The 24,062-nt window shown below is 42.0% G+C and overlaps 1 protein-coding gene across 2 annotated transcripts in view; it reads left to right on the top strand.

Moving 5' to 3' along the window:
- Positions 1–24,062, top strand: part of LOC123991418 — a 116,871-nt gene that overhangs the window by 81,309 nt on the left and 11,500 nt on the right. For both annotated transcript variants that reach the window (XM_046292997.1, XM_046292998.1), the window contains 3 exons: positions 8,002–8,129; positions 19,288–19,377; positions 23,565–23,682. In XM_046292997.1, the coding sequence (XP_046148953.1) occupies positions 8,002–8,129; positions 19,288–19,377; positions 23,565–23,682 (336 nt within the window). The remainder of the gene's footprint in view (positions 1–8,001; positions 8,130–19,287; positions 19,378–23,564; positions 23,683–24,062) is intronic.

Below are 24,062 nucleotides of genomic sequence, written 5' to 3'. Positions count from 1 at the left end.
CTACGAAGCACTTACAATAACTCTGCTACAGAGCCAAGCCCACACAAAACCCCATGTGGCTCTCTCTTCCCTTCTTTGTATGAGCCATCGTTTGCTATAAAACATGTGGATGGTTTATAATGTCCACCATATTTGGAAAAATATCTGTTTCAGTCCTAAAGTTGTTGATGGTTTAAACGGGAGCTTTTCATTTCAGATTTGGCTCTAATTAAACTTGAAATAAATTGCATTTATACAGTTTACAGTTTACTAAATGAGTTGACAGTTTACTAAAGTAGTTTACAGTTTACTAAATGAGTTAACAGTTTACTAAATGAGTTGACAGTTTCTAAATGAGTTGACAGTTTACTAAAGTAGTTTACAGTTTACTAAATGAGTTAACAGTTTACTAAATGAGTTGACAGTTTCTAAATGAGTTGACAGTTTACTAAAGTAGTTTACAGTTTACTAAATGAGTTAACAGTTTACTAAATGAGTTGACAGCTTACTAAATGAGTTGACAGCTTACTAAATGAGTTGACAGTTTACTAAATGAGTTGACAGTTTACTAAATGAGTTGACAGCTTACTAAATGAGTTGACAGTTTACTAAATGAGTTGACAGTTTACTAAATGAGTTTACAGTTTACTAAAGTAGTTGACAGTTTACTAAATGAGTTGACAGCTTACTAAATGAGTTGACACCTTACTAAATGAGTTGACAGCTTACTAAATTAGGTGACAGCTTACTAAATGAGCTTACAACTTAATACAAGTGTTACAGCTTACTAAATGAGTTGACAGTTTACTAAATGAGCTTACAGTTTACTAAATTAGTTTACAGTTTACTAAATGAGTTTACAGTTTACTAAATGAGTTAACAGTTTACTAAATGAGTTGACAGCTTACTAAATGAGTTGACAGCTTACTAAATGAGTTGACAGTTTACTAAATGAGTTGACAGTTTACTAAATGAGTTGACAGCTTACTAAATGAGGTTACAGTTTACTAAATTAGTTGACAGCTTACTAAATGAGCTTACAACTTAATACAAGTGTTACAGCTTACTAAATGAGTTTACAGTTTACTAAATGAGCTTACAGTTTACTAAATGAGTTAACAGTTTACTAAATGAGTTGACAGTTTCTAAATGAGTTGACAGTTTACTAAATGAGTTGACAGTTTCTAAATGAGTTGACAGTTTACTAAAGTAGTTTACAGTTTACTAAATGAGTTAACAGTTTACTAAATGAGTTGACAGTTTCTAAATGAGTTGACAGTTTACTAAAGTAGTTTACAGTTTACTAAATGAGTTAACAGTTTACTAAAGTAGTTTACAGTTTACTAAATGAGTTAACAGTTTACTAAATGAGTTGACAGCTTACTAAATGAGTTGACAGCTTACTAAATGAGTTGACAGTTTACTAAATGAGTTGACAGTTTACTAAATGAGTTGACAGCTTACTAAATGAGGTTACAGTTTACTAAATTAGTTGACAGCTTACTAAATGAGCTTACAACTTAATACAAGTGTTACAGCTTACTAAATGAGTTAACAGTTTACTAAATGAGTTGACAGCTTACTAAATGATTTGACAGCTTACTAAATGAGTTGACAGTTTACTAAATGAGTTGACAGTTTACTAAATGAGTTGACAGCTTACTAAATGAGTTTACAGTTTACTAAATGAGTTGAAAGTTTACTAAATGAGTTGACAGCTTACTAAATGAGTTTACAGTTTACTAAAGTAGTTGACAGTTTACTAAATGAGTTGACAGCTTACTAAATGAGTTGACAACTTACTAAATGAGTTGACAGCTTACTAAATAAGTTGACAGCTTACTAAATGAGCTTACAGTTTACTAAATGAGTTTACAGTTTACTAAATGAGTTTACAGTTTACTAAATTAGTTTACAGTTTACTAAATGAGGTTACAGTTTACTAGATGAGGTTACAGTTTACTAAATTAGTTTACAGTTTACTAAATGAGTTTCCGGTTTACTAAATGAGTTGACAGTTTACTAAATGAGCTTACAGTTTACTAAATTAGTTTACAGTTTACTAAATGAGTTTACAGTTTACTAAATTAGTTTACAGTTTACGAAATGAGTTGACAGTTTACTAAATTAGTTGACAGTTTACTAAATGAGCTTACAGTTTACTAAATTAGTTGACAGTTTACTAAATGAGCTTACAGTTTACTAAATGAGTTGACAGCTTACTAAATGAGCTTACAGTTTACTAAATGAGTTTACAGTACTAAATGAGTTGACAGCTTACTAAATGAGTTGACAGTTTACTAAATGAGTTGACAGTTTACTAAATGAGTTTACAGTTTACTAAATGAGCTTACAGTTTACTAAATTAGCTTACAACTTAATACATGCGTTCACAGCTTACTAAGAACGTTGACTTGCATGTGTGTATAAACATTATGCCTATGTATTGTAAATATATAAAAGTGAATTGAATTCATACATTTTTCCTTTGAAACAATGAATTAATACAGTGTCTGGTGAAGTATTACGGTAACTCCCTGCTTGTGAAAAACAGAGAGGAAGTAAATGGAGAAGTACAGCTGTAGCCTCTAGTGACAATCCCCGTCTCATCACTTTTACGAATGTAACGCTCCCATCGTTCTTGTCAGCATATGAATGGAAAGGAAAAGCACGCGCACACACACACACGCACGCACGCACGCACACACACACACACACACGCGCACACGCGCACACGCACACACACACACACACACACACACACACACACACACACACACACACACACACACACACACACACACACACACACACACACACACACACACACACACACACACACACACACACACACACACACACACACACACAAGGAAATCAGAACAATGGACAGCCACATCATATTAAGTTGATGTTGACTAAATCGATTTTGGTATATTTTAGTTGTCACTGTTTTGGACGAAGCAGAGGTGATTTGATGATGTTGAAATAATGGTGTTGGAATTGTGGAAGCAGCTTCTCTTTTCTTTGGGACTTACAGTGACTCTCAGTGGTTTTAAATCAATAGTTGTTTAGTGGGCAGAAAATGTCAGAAACATGAACTTGCTTGACCCCTGCTGTAGGTCATGTAACTGTTTGTTACATGCAACATGCTTTGTGGACTTGACTGGACAGAGGTTGCTGTCCGGGTTTTGTCATGAAACTAAGGTGTGGTTGAATTTATTCTGCCACAGTGTCTTGTTATTGTCTCTGCCTTTAGTGGCGGCAGGGTAGCCAAGTGGTTAGAGCGTTGGACTAGTAACTGAAAGGTTGCAAGTTCGAATCCCCGAGCTGACAAGGTACAAATCTGTCGTTCTGCCCCTGAACAAGGCAGTTAACCCACTGTTCCTAGGCCGTCATTGAAAATAAGAAGTTGTTCTTAACTGAGTTGCCTAGTTAAATAAAGGTAAAATTAAATATCATGGTTGCAAGGCATATGAATTAATGGGTTATAGAGAACATTACGCAATTTATCACATCACTGTCTTCCCCAGGGATTTGACCAATGCACCCTTACTGATCTACTGTCATTTACATTATGAACCATTTTTTTTATGTCCTCTGAGAGAAAAATGTGTAGATATATGGCTTCCTGAGCTGTTTTTTAAATTATATTTATCTAGTCAAGAACATATTCTTATTTACAATGACGGCCTACCGGGGAACAGTGGGTTAACTGCCTTGTTCAGGGGCAGAACGGCAGATTTTTACCTTGTCAGCTCAGGGATTCAATCTAGCAACCTTTCGGTTACAAGTCCAACGCTCTAACCAGTAGGCTACGCTTCCGCCTCTACACTCTAACCACTAGGCTACGCTGCCGCCTCTACACTCTAACCACTAGGCTACCTGTCGCCTCTACACTCTAACCACTAGGCTACCTGCCACCTCTACACTCTAACCACTAGGCTACCTGTCGCCTCTACACTCTAACCACTAGGCTACCTGCCACCTCTACACTCTAACCACTAGGCTACCTGCCACCTCTACACTCTAACCACTAGGCTACGCTGCCATCTCTACACTCTAACCACTAGGCTACCTGCCACCCCTACACTCTAACCACTAGGCTACCTGCCTCCTCTACACTCTAACCACTAGGCTACGCTGCCATCTCTACACTCTAACCACTAGGCTACGCTGCCATCTCTACACTCTAACCACTAGGCTACGCTGCCATCTCTACACTCTAACCACTAGGCTACCTGCCTCCTCTACACTCTAACCACTAGGCTACCTGCCTCCTCTACACTCTAACCACTAGGCTACGCTGCCGCGTCTACACTCTAACCACTAGGCTACCTGCCTCCTCTACACTCTAACCACTAGGCTACCTGCCGTCCCTACACTCTAACCACTAGGCTACCTGCCACCTCTACACTCTAACCACTAGGCTACCTGCCATCTCTACACTCTAACCACTAGGCTACGCTGCCGCCTCTACACTCTAACCACTAGGCTACCTGCCACCTCTACACTCTAACCACTAGGCTACGCTGCCATCTCTACACTCTAACCACTAGGCTACACTGCCATCTCTACACTCTAACCACTAGGCTACGCTGCCGCCTCTACACTCTAACCACTAGGCAACCTGCCGCCTCTACACTCTAACCACTAGGCTACGCTGCCGCCTCTACACTCTAACCACTAGGCTACCTGCCGCCTCTACACTCTAACCACTAGGCTACGCTGCCGCCTCTACACTCTAACCACTAGGCTACGCTGCCACCTCTACACTCTAACCACTAGGCTACGCTGCCTCCTCTACACTCTAACCACTAGGCTACACTGCCTCCTCTACACTCTAACCACTAGGCTACGCTGCCACCTCTACACTCTAACCACTAGGCTACCTGCCACCTCTACACTCTAACCACTAGGCTACGCTGCCATCTCTACACTCTAACCACTAGGCTACCTGCCACCTCTACACTCTAACCACTAGGATACCTGCCGTCCCTACACTCTAACCACTAGGCTACCTGCCACCTCTACACTCTAACCACTAGGCTACCTGCCACCTCTACACTCTAACCACTAGGCTACCTGCCACCTCTACACTCTAACCACTAGGCTACCTGCCGCCCTACACTCTAACCACTAGGCTACCTGCCACCTCTACACTCTAACCACTAGGCTACCTGCCACCTCTAACCACTAGGCTACGCTGCCACCCCTTTTTCATGATGTCACTCACTTGGTTCTATTCTACAGCGAAATATGAAATGTGTGATTTCCCCCCCCCAAATAAAATTTATTGAAGTTAGCTTCTAATTTTTTCAAACATAAATGGAGAGTTGCCTAGTCTGTTTTTTTAACAGGTTACAATAACATATCCACAGAGATATAAATATATTTGACACAGAATAAACATCAGTTTGTATGTTCTAAAAACAACAAGTCAGATTAAGGATTTGTAGTTAATGTGATTGTGGTCTCGGATCAAGAATTGCAACCATAACACAGAAAATTGTCACGTCCTGACCTTAGTTTCATTTTTATGTCTCTGTTTTAGTTTGGTCAGGGCGTGAGTTGGGGTGGGCATTCTATGTGTTCTATGTTTTTGTATTTCTATGTTAGGCCTGGTATGGTTCCCAATCAGAGGCAGCTGTTTATCGTTGTCTCTGATTGAGAACCATACTTCGGCAGCCTGTTTTCCCACTAAGATTTGTGGGTAATTGTTTTCTGTGTCTTTTTTTCCCACACAGAACTCTCTCGGTCTTTGATTGATCGCTCTTGGTTTTTTTTTGTAATCGGTGTTCAGTTTAATAAATACATTATGGACACTTACCACGCTGAGCCTTGGTCCGATATTTCATACTCCTCGTCAGAGGAAGAAGAAAATCATTACAGAAAAATACTACAATGTTATAACAAGACAAGAAGACTAACAAGGCAATAGAACCACAAAAAAAAATGAATTCAGTTTCTCTTCAGAAACTACAGAGGAAGAAAAACCAAGCCCTGAGTGCAACTACGACTCTAGCACCTGCTAAACGTACCTAATGTGCTTATGTTCTTCAGCTTTTGTCCTTGATTTCATGCCACGTTACCTAAAAAAAAAGAGGGTTTGGGATATTCAATACATCATATAATTAAGAATTTGTTTCCATTACACTGCGGTTTTGACCTTTGCGGAGAGCATTCAGCGTTTGCCAGCAGTCATCAATATTTAACAGCTGTTGTTATGATTAAATTCTTTATAGGCTAATGTGTCTTGCCGGCTTGCACGCAACGGTTTGGCCAGGTGCCAGCGCTCTGTCAGGGACCAGAGAGAAGATTGATATGCGGTTAGCTTGTGTGACAATGGGGCTTTGGTCAGCCAGCTCCTCTCCCCCCTCCTCTCTCTCCTGTGGATTTCCTGTGCTGCGGAGGGAGGGAGGGTGCACACAAGGCCCGTCAGAGGGAATGCTCGCATGCTTCTGAAGTTGGCACCCCTACAATGTTTACGAGGGTGGGAGCTGAACATTAGGGCTTCCCAATGAGCTGAACGTTAGGTCTTCCCAGAGAGCTGAACATTAGGGCTTCCCAATGAGCTGAACGTTAGGTCTTCCCAGAGAGCTGAACATTAGGCCTTCCCAGAGAGTTGAATGTTAGGTCTTCCCAGAGAGCTGAACGTTAGGGCTTCCCAGAGAGCTGAACGTTAGGGCTTCCCAGAGAGCTCTAGGGCTTCAGGTAGCTCTAGGCCTTCCCTCACTAGGGCTTCCCAGAGAGCTCTTTAGGCCTTCCCTCCCTCCCTCCCTTTCTCACTCTCCCTGCCTCCCTCCAGATTGATGATATATTCTCAGAGTTGCAATTGTGAAACATGTCTTTGTGTGCCTATAATGACTTGTTACACTAGAAACAATAACATGTCGTTTGCTGAACAGATGAGTGACGTGATGTTGAGTTGGAGGAATGTTAGACAGAGGGTGAGTGACATGATGTTGAGTTGGAGGAATGTTAGACAGAGGGTGAGTGACATGATGTTGAGTTGGAGGAATGTTAGACAGAGGGTGAGTGACATGATGTTGAGTTGGAAGAATGTTAGACAGAGGGTGAGTGACATGATGTTGAGTTGGAAGAATGTTAGACAGAGGGTGAGTGACATGATGTTGAGTTGGAAGAATGTTAGACAGAGGATGAGTGACATGATGTTGAGTTGGAAGAATGTTAGACAGAGGGTGAGTGACATGATGTTGAGTTGGAGGGAATGTTAGACAGAGGATGAGTCTGCTTCTGTGCTTTGCTCCACCTGCAGGGCTCTTGATACCACTAAGCGTTTAAAATGTTTGGGGGTTGTGAGCTACAGAGGACTAGGAGGTGAGGGGCTTTTACGCGTTCTCTTCACTAGTTGTGTAGAGAACCAGTATAGTAGGTAGTATAGTACACAGTATAGTAGGTAGTATAGTAGGTAGCATAGCAGGCAGCACAGTAGGTAGTATATTAGGTAGTATAGTAGGTAGTATAGTACACAGTATAGTAGGTAGTAGGTAGTATAGTAGGTAGCACAGCAGGCAGCACAGTAGGTAGTATATTAGGTAGTATAGTAGGTAGTACAGTAGATAGTATAGTAGGTAGTATAGTAGGTAGTATAGTACACAGTATAGTAGGTAGTATAGTACACAGTATAGTAGGTAGCACAGCAGGTAGTATAGTAGGTAGTATTATAGGTAGCACGGTGGGTAGCAGAGTAGGTAGTACAGTAGATAGTATAGCAGGTAGTATAGCAGGTAGTATAGTAGGTAGTATAGTAGGTAGTATAGTAGATAGTATAGCAGGTAGTATAGTAGGTAGTATAGTAGGTTGTATAGTAGGTTGTATAGTAGGTTGTATAGTAGGTTGTATAGTAGGTAGTATAGTAGGTAGTATAGTAGGTAGTATAGTAGGTAGTATAGTAGGTTGCATAGTGTGTAGTACAGTAGTACAGTATGTACTACTTGATCAGAAATATCAACTTTGTAACTGTATTTATGTTTTATTTCCCTCTCTCTTATTTTCAAGTTAATCACGAGAAGCCGTCCAGCAGAAAGCACATCAGTCCATCCACCAACTCTGTCGCCGAGCCCAGGAAAGACAGCCTGCCTAAGGCTATGGGCAACAGCATCACAGAGAGCGGACTCCTTCTGGAGGTAAGCAGACAAAAGCAAGCATGAAAATGTATGTATTTACTACTGTGAGCCACTCTGGATAAAAGCATCCACCAAATTGTATCTTTATTTAACTAGGAAAGTCAGATAAGAACAAATTCTTATTTTCAATGACAGCCGACCGGGGAACAGTGGGTTAACTGCCTGTTCAGGAGCGGAATGCCAGATTTGTACCTTGTCAGCTCGGGGATTTGAACTTGCAACTTTCTGGTTACTAGTCCAACTCTCTAACCACTAGGCTACCCTGCCGCCCCAATGACTACAGTGTAATGAGAATAATCACAGGGATTTGAAGGTCATGTGTTCAATCCCTATGGTATGTTTGTATTTGATCGTTAACCCTTACAAACACTTCAACGTTTGCCTGAGTAGGAGTAGCAATCCTGGGTGTAAAAAACATTTTGAAATGTGATGTTTGAAGCAACTTAAAAATTTGACCTTTGGAGAGATCGTGTTGGACAAACATGTATATATTGTCATGGTTAAAGAGTGTGCATGACACAACAGTGAACCTCCACACTGGTTATCCTGTAGCAGACCAATGAACCTCCTCACTGGTTATCCTGTAGCAAACCAATAAACCTCCTCACTGGTTATCCTGTAGCAAACCAATAAACCTCCTCACTGGTTATCCTGTAGCAAACCAATAAACCTCCTCACTGGTTATCCTGTAGCAGACCAATGAACCTCCTCACTGGTTATCCTGTAGCAAACCAATAAACCTCCTCACTGGTTATCCTGTAGCAGACCAATAAACCTCCTCACTGGTTATCCTGTAGCAAACCAATAAACCTCCTCACTGGTTATCCTGTAGCAGACCAATAAACCTCCTCACTGGTTATCCTGTAGCAAACCAATAAACCTCCACACTGGTTATCCTGTAGCAGACCAATAAACCTCCTCACTGGTTATCCTGTAGCAAACCAATAAACCTCCACTCTGGTTATTCTGTAGCAGACTCTGGGGGGCTTTTGGGATGAGGGGCAGGGGAGAGGGTAGGGGAGGGCTGTTGCCCCGTGTACACTGAGCCCTAACAGCCACTGGAGCGATCTAATATCGCTTGATGGAGGTGGGGATGGTGGACAGGGAGATCAGTGAAGTTTAGCGTCAGTAGTTTTCATTATGGGGTATTGTGATGTCATTATGGGGTATTGTGATGTCATTATGGGGTATTGTGATGTCATTATGGGATATTGTGATGTCATTATGGGGTATTGTGATGTCATTATGGGGTATTGTGATGTCATTATGGGGTATTGTGATGTCATTATGGGGTATTGTGATGTCATTATGGGGTATTGTGATGTCATTATGGGGTATTGTGATGTCATTATGGGGTATTGTGATGTCATTATGGGATATTGTGTGTAGATTGATGAGGATTTTCTTTGATCCATTTTATACAATAGGGCTGTAACGTAACAAAATGTGGGATAAGTCAATGTGTCTGAATACATTCCGAATATACCGTAGACTGACCAGGTGAAAGCTATGATCCCTTGTTGATGTCACTTGTTAAATCCACTTCAATCAGTATAGATCAGGGGTCTCCCAAATTGTTTTTAAAGCATGAGAGCTACTTAAAAATAATTAAACACGTTGTGAGCTACACATTTTTTCCTTGCTTTCAAATAGTCTCATTTTTCTATTCTATTTCTATTCTATTTGTACTCTTAAAATAACGATGTTGGTTGTTCTGAGTCCATTTAAATCACATCAGAAGACACTTTTTTTTAGGTCTGGAAGAAAACTAACACATTTTGATTTTTGAATGTTATTCCCCTTTAATCTAGTGAGTCAGGAATGTGCTGGTCTAGCGATGGTTCTGTACTGCTGCTGCTAATTTCATGGCAAATAACAAATAATAGATACAAATGATATACTTCGTCATGATATACTTCGTCATGATATACTTCGTCATGATATACTTTCTCATGATATACTTTGTCATGATATACTTCCTCGTGATATACTTCGTCATGATATACTTCCTCGTGATATACTTCCTCTTGATTTACTTCCTCGTGATTTACTTACTCGTGATTTACTTCGTCATGATATACTTCCTCGTGATTTACATCCTCGTGATATACTCCTCGTGATATACTCATTCATGATAGACTTCTGTTAACATGAGAAGGTTTTGGGGAAAGAAAGTATTTCTGTCAATCCACAAGACGGTTATCACATCAACTGGCTACACACGAAGTTATAGACAAACGCGCTCATCACACAGACAAGATAAATAATTCTGGAAATTGAATTGGCAGCTATTGTGTTGTGGTTTTTTAAGCCAATAGTGGCTAACCAGGGGGGTGGGATAATGTTCAAGTTGTGCTGGGAGCTTGCGGTGTCTGAGATGTGTTTATGACAGAATTGTTTGGCTGGTAGCTGTTGGAGACAGTAGATGAGGGGGAGGAGACAAGTTAAAGAAGCATTTAGATTGATTGTGTATGTGTGACCATTCAGAGGGTGAATTGGCAAGTCAATAGATTTAAGTGCCTTTGAACAGGGTACGGTAGTAGGCACACCGGGCTTGTGTCAAGAAATGCAATATTGCTGGGTCCACCACCCAAAAGACATCCAGCCAACTTGACACAATTGTGGGAAGGAAGCATTAGAGTGAACATGGGCCATCATCCCTGTGGAACGCTTTCGACACCTTGCAGAGTCCATGACCTGAAGAATTGAGGCTGTTCTGAAGACGAAAGGGGGTGCAGCCCAATAGTAGGAAGGTGTTCCTAATGTTTTGTACTGTACATTCACCTCCAGAGAAGAACTTAGTGAGGTTAAGGTACATTTTCTATTTATTTAACTAGGCAGGTCAGTTAAGAACAAATTCTTATTTTCAATGACGGCCTAGGAACAGTGGGGTTAACTGAATTGTTCAGAGGCAGAACAACAGTTTTTTTTACTGTGTCAGCTTGGGGATTTGATCTGTCAACCTTCCTGGTTACTCTAACCACTAGGCTACCTGCCACCTCTACACTCTAACCACTAGACTACCCTGCCACCTCTACACTCTAACCACTAGGCTACCTGCCACCTCTACAACTCTAACCACTAGACTACCTGCCACCTCCACACTCTAACCACTAGGGTACCTGCCACCTCTACACTCTAACCACTAGACTACCTACCACCTCTACACTCTAACCACTAGGCTACCTGCTCCCTCTACACTCTAACCACTAGGCTACCTGCCACCTCTACACTCTAACCACTAGGCTACCTGCCACCTCTACACTCTAACCACTAGGCTACCTGCCTCCTCTACACTCTAACCACTAGGCTACCTGCCTCCTCTACACTTTAACCACTAGGCTACATTTACATTTACATTTAAGTCATTTAGCAGACGCTCTTATCCAGAGCGACTTACCCTGCCACCTCTACACTCTAACCACTAGGCTACGTGCCACCTCTACACTCTAACAACTAGGCTACCTGCCACCTCTACACTCTAACCACTAGGCAACCCTGCCACCTCTACACTCTAACCACTAGGCTACCTGCCTCCTTTAACCACTAGGCTACCTGCCATCTCTACACTCTAACCACTAGGCTACCTGCCACCTCTACACTCTACCCACTAGGCTACCTGCCACCTCTACACTCTAACCACTAGGCTACCTGCCTCCTCCACACTCTAACCACTAGGCTACCTGCCACCTCAACACTCTTAACCACTAGGCTACCTGCCACCTCTACACTCTAACCACTAGACTACCCTGCCACCTCTACACTCTAACCACTAGGCTACCCAGCCACCTCTACACTCTAACCACTAGACTACCCTGCCACTCTACACTCTAACCACTAGGCTACCTGCCACCTCTACACTCTAACCACTAGGCTACCTGCCACCTCTACACTCTAACCACTAGGCTACCTGCCACCTCTACACTTTAACCACTAGGCTCTAACCATTTAGCCATTTACATTTAACCATTTAGACTACCTGCCACGCTCTACACTCTAACCACTAGGCTACCTGCCACCTCTACACTCTAACCACTAGGCTACCCTGCCACCTCTACACTCTAACCACTAGGCTACCTGCCTCCTTTAACCACTAGGCTACCTGCCACCTCTACACTCTAACCACTAGGGCTACCTCTAACCACTAGGCTCTGCCACACTCTAACCACTAGGCTACCTGCCACCTCTACACTCTAACCACTAGGCTACCTGATCTGGCGGGGAGGAGGAAAACCATCAAATGTGTGTGAAGACATAGACAAAGACATGTCACCCCCCCAGTCTCTCTCTCTCCATCAGCGCTCTGCCTTTTCCTCTCTCTCTCTCTCTCTCTCTCTCTCTCTCTCTCTCTCTCTCTCTCTCTTCTGACGGCTGCCAAATGTAATACCAGGAACAGTATGTTTTGTAATGTGTTGATATATAGGAGAAGATGTTTTCAAATGTGTTGAAGATATAGACAAAGACATGTCACCCCCCAGTATGTTTTCCATCAATGTTTTCAAATGTAATGAGAAGATGTTTTGTAATGTGTTGATATATAGGAGAAGATGTTTTGTAATGTGTTCATATATAGGAGAGAAGATGTTTTTTAATGTGTTCATATATAGGAGCCATGAGAGTATTTGGACTTTGAATTTGAAATGTTTTCTAGTCAGTAGCAAGTTTGAAGTTTGAAGCATGAAGTTTCCATGATCTAATGCTGTTGGAATTCCACGAACCTCTATTTTTGTCTCTCTCTCTCTCTCTCTCTCTCTCTCTCTCTCTCTCTCTCTCTCTCTCTCTCTCTCTCTCTCTCTCTCTCTCTCTCTCTCTCTCTCTCTCTCTCTCTCTCTCTCTCTCTCTCTCTCTCTCTGTCTCTGTCTCTCTCTCTTTCTCTCTCTCTCTCTCTCTGTCTCTCTCTGTCTCTTTCTGTCTCTCTCTTTTTCTGTCTCTCTCTCTTTCTGTCTCTCTCTCTCTGTCTCTCTCTCTCTCTGTCTCTGTCTCTCTCTGTCTCTGTCTCTGTCTCTCTCTCTCTCTCTCTGTCTCTTTCTGTCTCTTTCTCTCTGTCTCTCTCTGTCTCTCTCTCTCTCCATATGAAAGGGATTCTGGCGTCTGGTTTAGAGATATGATATCAGAGGACTTGGCTGGAGTACTGAATCATCTGTGTGTAATGTATTGTAAAGAGTTATGAGCTGTTATAAATGCTTATAGCGAGTCTTTTTGACACACTGGTGAACTACATAAAGGCTCTATGAATGTGTCAAGGGATGAAGGGACCTAACGTGTGCCAGGAAAACATTCCCCACACCAGTACACCACCTCTCACTGCCTGTACCGTTGACACCTGGCAGGATGGTTCCACGGACTCATACGGTTTACACCTAATCCTGACTCGCCCATCAGCATGACGCAACAGGAACCCGGGATTTATCCAGTGTTGGTGATGTCGGTGCCCACTGGAGCTGCTGCTTCTTGTTTTTAGCTGATAGGAACCCGGTGTGTTCGTCTGATTCAACAGCCCATCTGTGACAAGGACCGATCAGTTGTGTGTTCTGCACACCGTAAACCCTAGACCCGTTCTTGGTAAACCCTAGACCCGTTCTTGGTAAACCCTAGACCCGTTCTTGGTAAACCCTAGACCCGTTCTTGGTAAACCCTAGACCCGTTCTTGGTAAACCCTAGACCCGTTCTTGGTAAACCCTAGACCCGTTCTTGGTAAACCCTAGACCCGTTCTTGGTAAACCCTAGACCCGTTCTTGGTAAACCCTAGACCCGTTCTTGGTAAACCCTAGACCCGTTCTTGGTAAACCCTAGACCCGTTCTTGGTAAACCCTAGACCCGTTCTTGGTAAACCCTAGACCCGTTCTTGGTAAACCCTAGACCCGTTCTTGGTAAACCCTAGACCCGTTCTTGGTAAACCCTAGACTCGTTCTTGGTTCTTGGTAAACCCTAGACCCGTTCTTGGTAAACCCTAGACCCGTTCTTGGTAAACCCTAGACCCGTTCTTGGTAAACCCTAGACCCGTTCATGGTAAACCCTAGACCCTTTCGTGCGTGAAAAGCCCAGGAGGCTTGCCGTTTCTGAGATACTAGAAGCGGCGCTGCCTGGATTGACCATCATACCACCCTCAAAGTCACATGGGTCACTCGTTTTACCCATTCCAACGTTCAATGCGACAGTAACTGAATGTCTTGATGCCTGTCTGCCTGCTTTATATAGCAAGCCAAGCCACGTCACATGTCTGTTGGAGCGATTCATTTTCATGAAGGGGATGGTGTACCTCATATTTGAATGATTTTTTATTTACTTAATTATTTTTCAGCGTAGCCCAATTGAGACCAGGGTCCCATTCTCAATGGTGCCCTGAGTAAATATACTGGCCACTGAGTGTATATCTTCCTTGTGAATACTTCAAAAGTTTACTAATGTATATACACCATTTCCTCAACTACAAGATATTTACTAATATATAAACACAATTTCCTGTACTACAAAATATTTACTAATATATAAACACAATTTCCTGTACTACAAGATATGTACTAATATATCACAGTTCCAGGAGTGTGCCGTTTAAACCTGTCAAACACTGTCTATAATCACAATTTCCTGTACTACAACCTAACACTGTCTTAAACACAATTTCCTGTACACCTAACACTGTCTTCATCTAATATACACAGTTCCAACACTGTCTTCATCCACACTGCTACACCTAACACTGTCTTCATCCACACCGCTACACCTAACACTGTCTTCATCCACACCGCTACACCTAACACTGTCTTCATCCATACTGTCTTCATCCACTGCTACACCTAACACTGTCTTCATCCACTGCTACACCTGACACTGTCTTCATCCACACTGTCTTCATCCACTGCTACACCTAACACTGTCTTCATCCACACTGTCTTCATCCACTGCTACACCTAACACTGTCTTCATCCACACCGCTACACCTAACACTTTCTTCATCCACTGCTACACCTAACACTGTCTTCATCCACACCGCTACACCTAACACTGTCTTCATCCACACTGTCTTCATCCACTGCTACACCTAACACTGTCTTCATCCACTGCTACACCTGACACTGTCTTCATCCACACTGTCTTCATCCACTGCTACACCTAACACTGTCTTCATCCACACCGCTACACCTAACACTGTCTTCATCCACACCGCTACACCTAACACTGTCTTCATCCACTGCTACACCTAACACTGTCTTCATCCACACCGCTACACCTAACACTGTCTTCATCCACTGCTACACCTAACACTGTCTTCATCCACACTGCTACACCTAACACTGTCTTCATCCACACTGTCTTCATCCACTGCTACACCTAACACTGTCTTCATCCACACTGCTACACCTGACACTGTCTTCATCCACACCGCTACACCTGACACTGTCTTCATCCACACTGCTACACCTAACACTGTCTTCATCCACTGCTACACCTGACACTGTCTTCATCCACACTGTCTTCATCCACACCGCTACACCTAACACTGTCTTCATCCACACCGCTACACCTGACACTATCTTCATCCACACCGCTACACCTGACACTGTCTTCATCCACACTGTCTTCATCCACTGCTACACCTAACACTGTCTTCATCCACACTGTCTTCATCCACTGCTACACCTAACACTGTCTTCATCCACTGCTACACCTAACACTGTCTTCATCCACTGCTACACCTAACACTGTCTTCATCCACACCGCTACACCTAACACTGTCTTCATCCACACTGCTACACCTAACACTGTCTTCATCCACACTGCTACACCTAACACTGTCTTCATCCACACCGCTACACACACACACACACACACACACACACACACACACACACACACACACACACACACACACACACACACACACACACACACACACACACACACACACACACACACACACACACACACACACACACACACACACACACGTCTGCAGGCAGTACCTCAGCAGTGAGCGTAGATTAAATGGCATGCCAGTGAAGTAAGGATCTGGCTCAGAACAGTGAGAGATAGCTTCCATCACCTTAGATTTACCACGGTAGATCTCCTATCTGTGAATCTGTGAGAATGTTCTTTGTTCTTGTTTTCCACTGGGGATGTGGAGGATCAGTAGTCAATTGAATTGAAAAAAAAAAAACGTTTTTTAATAAAATAAATGAATGTTTTTGTTTTGCTTTGTTTATTGTGGTTTTAACGTCTTTATCTACACACAAAATCAAATACAAATGTTGCGCCGTCGATTTTGACCTTTCAGTAAGCAACACTGAAGTGTCAAGGGTGTTGGTTGTTCATGGTGGAAAATAGATTATTTCAGATTTGTTTTTTTTTGTGGGGCTGCGGCCTCGTTACATGGACCTTTCCTGTACTGTTGTTGGAGTCACATGTCGTCATCCAGACGTTTCCTTCTAGATGAGGTCGTTGACGCGTAGCTCTCATGCAAGGCATCACAACTCGTTCACTAATATAAGGGGACGACCATTTTGAGAATACACCGCACAGCCCTGGAGTTTGCTTTTCAATAAAGCGGGTAAATAAGCCCGTCACTCACAGACAAGGAGTAGTAGGGAGGTGAAGGCACGAGGCAAGTCATGGGGATGAAAGAAGTTGACAAAGAACAGAAGCCTGTTGAAGTCTGAGGCGTGCTATGTTGGTTTGAGCTTGAGGAAAGGGATGGAGCCTGAGAAACAGAAGCCCATTGGCTGTCTATGTTGTGTTAAAACAGAAGCCCATTGGCTGTCTATGTTGTGTTAAAACAGAAGCCCATTGGCTGTATGTTGTGTTAAAACAGAAGCCCATTGGCTATCTATGTTGTGTTGAAACAGAAGCCCATTGGCTGTCTATGTTGTGTTGAAACAGAAGCCCATTGGCTGTCTATGTTGTGTTGAAACAGAAGCCCATTGGCTGTCTATGTTGTGTTGAAACAGAAGCCCATTGGCTGTCTATGTTGTGTTAAAACAGAAGCCCATTGGCTGTCTATGTTGTGTTAAAACAGAAGCCCATTGGCTGTCTATGTTGTGTTAAAACAGAAGCCCATTGGCTGTATGTTGTGTTAAAACAGAAGCCCATTGGCTATCTATGTTGTGTTGAAACAGAAGCCCATTGGCTGTCTATGTTGTGTTGAAACAGAAGCCCATTGGCTGTCTATGTTGTGTTGAAACAGAAGCCCATTGGCTGTCTATGTTGTGTTGAAACAGAAGCCCATTGGCTGTCTATGTTGTGTTAAAACAGAAGCCCATTGGCTGTCTATGTTGTGTTAAAACAGAAGCCCATTGGCTGTCTATGTTGTGTTAAAACAGAAGCCCATTGGCTGTCTATGTTGTGTTAAAACAGAAGCCCATTGGCTGTATGTTGTGTTAAAACAGAAGCCCATTGGCTATCTATGTTGTGTTGAAACAGAAGCCCATTGGCTGTCTATGTTGTGTTGAAACAGAAGCCCATTGGCTGTCTATGTTGTGTTGAAACAGAAGCCCATTGGCTGTCTATGTTGTGTTAAAACAGAAGCCCATTGACTGTCTATGTTGTGTTAAAACAGAATCCCATTGGCTGTCTATGTTGTGTTGTACCTCTCTCTGTATGAGAGGATTGATTGGCAGTGTAGGTAGAGAGCAGGGAGCAAAAGGTCTGGCACTTGGGTGGCCACCGGGGGCAAACAAAACATTGACATTTAACAGACTCTCTTATCCAGAGCCACTTGCAGTATTGAGGATATACATTTTAATACTGGTCCCTCTCGGGAATCGAACCCACAACCCTGGCGTTGCAAGCTCCATGCTCTACTAACTGATCTACACGGGACAGCTCAGGCAACTGACAGCTACCACACCAGACCAGTTCAGACTACCCTTTATCCATCATGGACTATATACAGTACATGCGCGCACACACACGCACACACACGCGCACACACACACACACACACACACACACACACACACACACACACACACACACACACACACACACACACACACACACACACACACACACACACACACACACACACACACACACACACACACACACACACACACACACACTAGCCAGGAGTAGAGCAGTCTCAGTACTAGCCAGGAGTAGAGCAGTCCCAGTACTAGACAGGAGTAGAGCAGTCCCAGTACTAGACAGGAGTAGAGCAGTCCCAGTACTAGACAGGAGTAGAGCAGTCTCAGTACTAGACAGGAGTAGAGCAGTCTCAGTACTAGACAGGAGTAGAGCAGTCCCAGTACTAGACAGGAGTAGAGCAGTCCCAGTACTAGACAGGAGTAGAGCAGTCCCAGTACTAGACAGGAGTAGAGCAGTCCCAGTACTAGACAGGAGTAGAGCAGTCCCAGTACTAGCCAGGCGTAGAGCAGTCCCAGTACTAGCCAGGCGTAGAGCAGTCCCAGTACTAGCCAGGCGTAGAGCAGTCCCAGTACTAGCCAGGAGTAGAGCAGTCTCAGTACTAGCCAGGCGTAGAGCAGTCCCAGTACTAGCCAGGCGTAGAGCAGTCCCAGTACTAGACAGGAGTAGAGCAGTCCCAGTACTAGACAGGAGTAGAGCAGTCCCAGTACTAGCCAGGCGTAGAGCAGTCCCAGTACTAGCCAGGAGTAGAGCAGTCCCAGTACTAGACAGGAGTAGAGCAGTCCCAGTACTAGACAGGAGTAGAGCAGTCCCAGTACTAGCCAGGCGTAGAGCAGTCCCAGTACTAGCCAGGCGTAGAGCAGTCCCAGTACTAGCCAGACAGGAGTACTAGCCAGAGAGCAGTCCCAGTACTAGCCAGGTACTAGACAGAGCAGTCCCAGTACTAGCCAGGCGTAGAGCAGTCCCAGTACTAGCCAGGAGTAGAGCAGTCCCAGTACTAGACAGGAGTATAGTAGTCCCAGGAGTAGAGCAGTGTAGCAACCAGAGCTGACCTGGTGTTGCTCACAGTAAACTGGAGGTGACAGGAGCACAGCCATACCCTGTTCTCTGTGTCTCTCTGTGTCTCTCTGTGTCTCTCTGTGTCTCTCTGTGTCTCTCTGTGTCTCTCTCTCTCTCTCTCCCCCCCCCCCCCCATATCTGTGATATTAAATTGCCATTAAGCCAAAACAAGATAAACCAAGTGCCTCTTATTAGTATCATGATTAATACAAACTAATGTCTATTTCCCCCCTTCCAGTCCCTTACTGGCTTTGCGTTGGTGGTGAGCAGCGATGGAATGGTTTTCTTTTCCTCCTCAAACATCGTTGACTATCTGGGCTTCCATCAGGTATGTCTCGTTATTATTATTATTATTATTAATTGAATGGTTATTTTTATTTTGACAAGTATGATACTCCAGGGTATACAGATCTGGTCTTAATTTAAAGGTATTTCTGCTGGCATTTACAACAGTTGTCGAGCAGTGGCAGGTTAGTATGCCATGTAAAGTGGAGGGACTGTGTGTGTGTGTGTACTCTGCACATTGAGAGAGCCCCCCCCCCATAGACAGTGGTGAGTTGAGACAGGGGTCACTACACCCAGTGTCAGCGTGGTAGAGACTGCTGTCCCAATGGCCACAGCAATCAGACACACAGATTAATATACAGTCACACCTGGTGACAATCTGGAGGTGTCAGTCGGAGACCTAGTGACCCCGAGACGTTCCGCGTTGCTCATCACCACAGACACCTTGGTTCGTATCCAGGCTGTATCACAACCCGGCCGTGATTGGGAGTGCCATAGGGTGGCGCACAATTGGCCCAGGTTTGGCCGGTGTAGGCGTCATTGTAAATAGGAATTTGTTCTTAACTGACTTGCCTAGTTAAATAGAGGTGAGATAAAAATACAACATGTGGAGGTGTCAGTCAAAGGCCACTGTCTCTTCACACCAGGTCACAGGGTTGGGGGCTCCTTCCGGGTAAGAAGGGAGTATGGACACACACACAATAGATCACGCAGTATGAATCATTGTTCACCTGAACCATTCAATTCATAATTTGTATGATGTGTAGTTGGCTTAAAACAAACTTCAACTCATATGTACACACAGACACACAAAGTTGACTCGTCAATTCACAGCTTACAACTGTTATCTGTTTGTCTGATGCATTTGGGTGTGATTGTGAAAAAGCGTCTGATAAGGCAATGTGATGGTCTGTGGTGGTAAAGTGGGAGATTTGTACAGAGTAAAAAGGGATCTTGAAGAAGGAAGGCTATCACTCCATTTTGCAACGCCATTCCATACCCTGTGGACGGCGCTTAATTGGAGCCAATTTCCTCCTACAGTAGGACAATGACCCCAGGCACAGCTCCAAACTATGCAAAAACTATTTAGGAAGAAGCAGTCAGCTGGTATTCTGTCTATAATGGAGTGGCCAGCACAGTCACCGGATCTCAACCCTATTGAGCTGTTGTGGGAACAGCTTGACCGTATGGTACGTAAGAAGTGCCCATCAAGCCAATCCAACTGGTGGGAGATGCTTCAGGAAGCATGGGGTGAAATCTCTTCAGATAACATCAACAAATTGACAACTAGAATACCAAAGGTCTGCAAGGCTGTAATTGCTGCAAATGGAGGATTATTTGACGAAAGCAAAGTTTGAAGGACACAATTATTATTTCAATTAAAAATCATTATTTATAACGTTATCAACATCTTGACTATATTTCCTTTTTCATTTTGCAACTCATTTCATCATTTCATCATTTCTAAGTGACCCCCAAACTTTTGAACAGTAGTGTACATACTGTGTATTTACCCCCCCCCAAAAAATAAATACCTGGGTGATTGGAAATATATATATATATACCTGGGTGATTGGAATATATATATATATATGGGTGATTGGAATATATATATATATATGGGTGATTATATATATATATATATATATATATGATTATATATATATATATATATATATGGGTGATTGGAATATATATATATATATGGGTGATTGGAATATATATATATATATATGGGTGATTGGAATATATATATATATATATATATGGGTGATTGGAATATATATATATATGGGTGATTGGAATATATATATATATATGGGTGATTGGAATATATATATATATATGGGTGATTGGAATATATATATATATATATATGGGTGATTGGAATATATATATATATATATATGGGTGATTGGAATATATATATATGGGTGATTGGATATATATATATATATGGGTGATTGGAATATATATATATATATATATATATGGGTGATTGGAATATATATATATATATGGGTGATTGGAATATATATATATATGGGTGATTGGAATATATATATATGGGTGATTGGAATATATATATATATATATATGGGTGATTGGAATATATATATATATATATATGGGTGATTGGAATATATATATATATATATGGGTGATTGGAATATATATATATATATATATATATATATGATTATATATATATATATATATATATATGGGTGATTGGAATATATATATATATATATATATATGGGTGATTGGAATATATATATATATATATATGGGTGATTGGAATATATATATATATATATATATATATATATATATATATATATATTGGGTGATTGGAATATATATATATATATATATATATATATATGGGTGATTGGAATATATATATATATATATATTGGGTGATTGGAATATATATATATATATGGGTGATTGGAATAATATATATATATATATGGGTGATTGGAATATATATATATATATATATATATATGGGTGATTGGAATATATATATATATATATGGGTGATTGGAATATATATATATATATGGGTGATTGGAAATATATATATATATATGGGTGATTGGAATATATATATATATATATGGGTGATTGGAATATATATATATATATATGGGTGATTGGAATATATATATATATATATATATATATATATATATATATATATATATATATATATATATATATATGGGTGATTGGAATATATATATATATATGGGTGATTGGAATATATATATATATGGGTGATTGGAATATATATATATATATATGGGTGATTGGAAATGATGCAGACAATTACATTGATGGAAGCAACAATCTGTCTGCAATATTAAAGATGATCAACCCCCTAAAATTAAAAAAAACAAATAAAAAAACGTTCACGCGACAATAAAAACAATATGTTCTATTTCTGTTGGGTTATAAAGCAGGATCCAGCCCCCTGATTGAAGTTTATATGTGGTGGAGTCAAAACGCATTGTTAATCTTTCCTCATCATAATTAAGAAGCCATAGTGAAGAAAGACAAACAGACACAGACACTAATATGCAACAACGGGAGACTAAAATGTAGGAGCGTTTCTAGGGACGACACCGCAAGAAAACCTCTGAAACGGTGCTGAGACAGTGTTATTGCTTTGATCCTATTTGTTCCATTTGTAATTACGCTTTTGAAAATTTAAACTCGAGGATCCAGGGAAAAATATTCTGTTTTAGAGAGAACCTCACACAATAGACATCCGATCTGTCTGCCGCTGGGAGCTGTGTTGGCGCTTGCCATGTGCAAAAAATATTGTAAAAAAAAAAAATGGGGGGTGGGGAGGTTGAATATTTCAGTTGGAATCTGTAATTTCCCTGACAGAAAGCACAGCTATTGCTGGTTAAGAGAGACGCATTACACATTTGGGCTGGGTTGTAAAAAGGGCCTTGTCAGGATGGCTGGGCTGCTCTGCTTTTAGGGAGCTGGTGTCACGCAATGTTTGAACAAACAAGGCTTGCACTCTTTGGCACCCCCTCCTCCCTGTGATTCGGTGACATTGGAGAGCCAAGAGCCACTGTAGTGTACTGTAGGGGAATCAGTGGGGTCCGTTCTGTGGCCTTGAGGAATTCAGCAGCAACACAAATACAAATAAAAAACATATGGGCAACAACAACCAGCTGCTCTTTACTGAATCTTTCAGTAAATATGTCACTTCTTTTTTAAAGAGCTGTTTGAGGATATTGCTCTGAATACCCAATTTAACTCAAGTTGTGTGAAGTCCTTCGCTGCAATATGTTACACTTCAGTCATTCAAACAGTCACATTCTTTAAAAAAAGAGAAAAAAAAGTGAAATGTATTTCTTTCAAAGTTATTCCAGCTACAAAATGACCTAAACAAGATTTCATCCAGCTTTGAAACTCATACAAAACCACACCATTAGCAGCCTGTTAACCAGACCCATTACAGATCTTTTTGGGGTCTGCGTGCGAGACCGTCGGGCCGACCCAGTGAACCCGCGGCAGAGATTAAGTGGCGAGGGCACCACTGTTTGCCAACACAATAGGCCACGACCCTGAATCCCATCAATACTTTAAGCAGAGGGCGATCTGGTAATGGGCTCGTGGGGTTATAGGTTATAGGTTCTGGGGGGGGGGGGGGGGGGCTCGTTGCGTTATTGTCTCTGTCTCTGTCTCTCTCTCCTCATGCAGACGGATGTGATGCACCAAAACGTCTTTGATTATGTCCATGTGGACGACCGACAAGAGTTCAGAAGACAGCTCCACTGGGCCATGAACCCCAGCCAGCACCACTTAGTCTCAGGAACTGGTGTGTATATAAATACCAGCAACAGTACGGGGGGGGGGGGGTTACGGGGGTTTAGTAGAGGGAGGCCCTCTGCCTAGTAACAGAGGGAGTGAGTAATGAGTACTGATTCATTAAACAGACTAGACTGCAACTGTTTATTCGTTTTGAAGAACAAAAGAGAAAGAGTCACTGTTATCAAATGTTATTCTCTATTCACAACAACCAAGCAGACTCTGTGATTAATGGCCAAAGTATGAATGGAAAGTTCCCACTAAAACTATGATGCCTCTCCACGCCAGAGATGTGTGTGTGTGTGTGTGTGTGAGAGAACACAATTTACTCTGCAATGTTCACTTGTACATATTTTTTAGGTCTTGTCTACTGTACAAAAGTGGAAATCT

This window comes from Oncorhynchus gorbuscha, linkage group LG12, assembly GCF_021184085.1.
Source record: "Oncorhynchus gorbuscha isolate QuinsamMale2020 ecotype Even-year linkage group LG12, OgorEven_v1.0, whole genome shotgun sequence".
NCBI lineage: Eukaryota > Metazoa > Chordata > Actinopteri > Salmoniformes > Salmonidae > Oncorhynchus > Oncorhynchus gorbuscha.
Note: the sequence above shows the minus strand (reverse complement) of the source record. Positions and strands in the feature narration are given on the sequence as shown.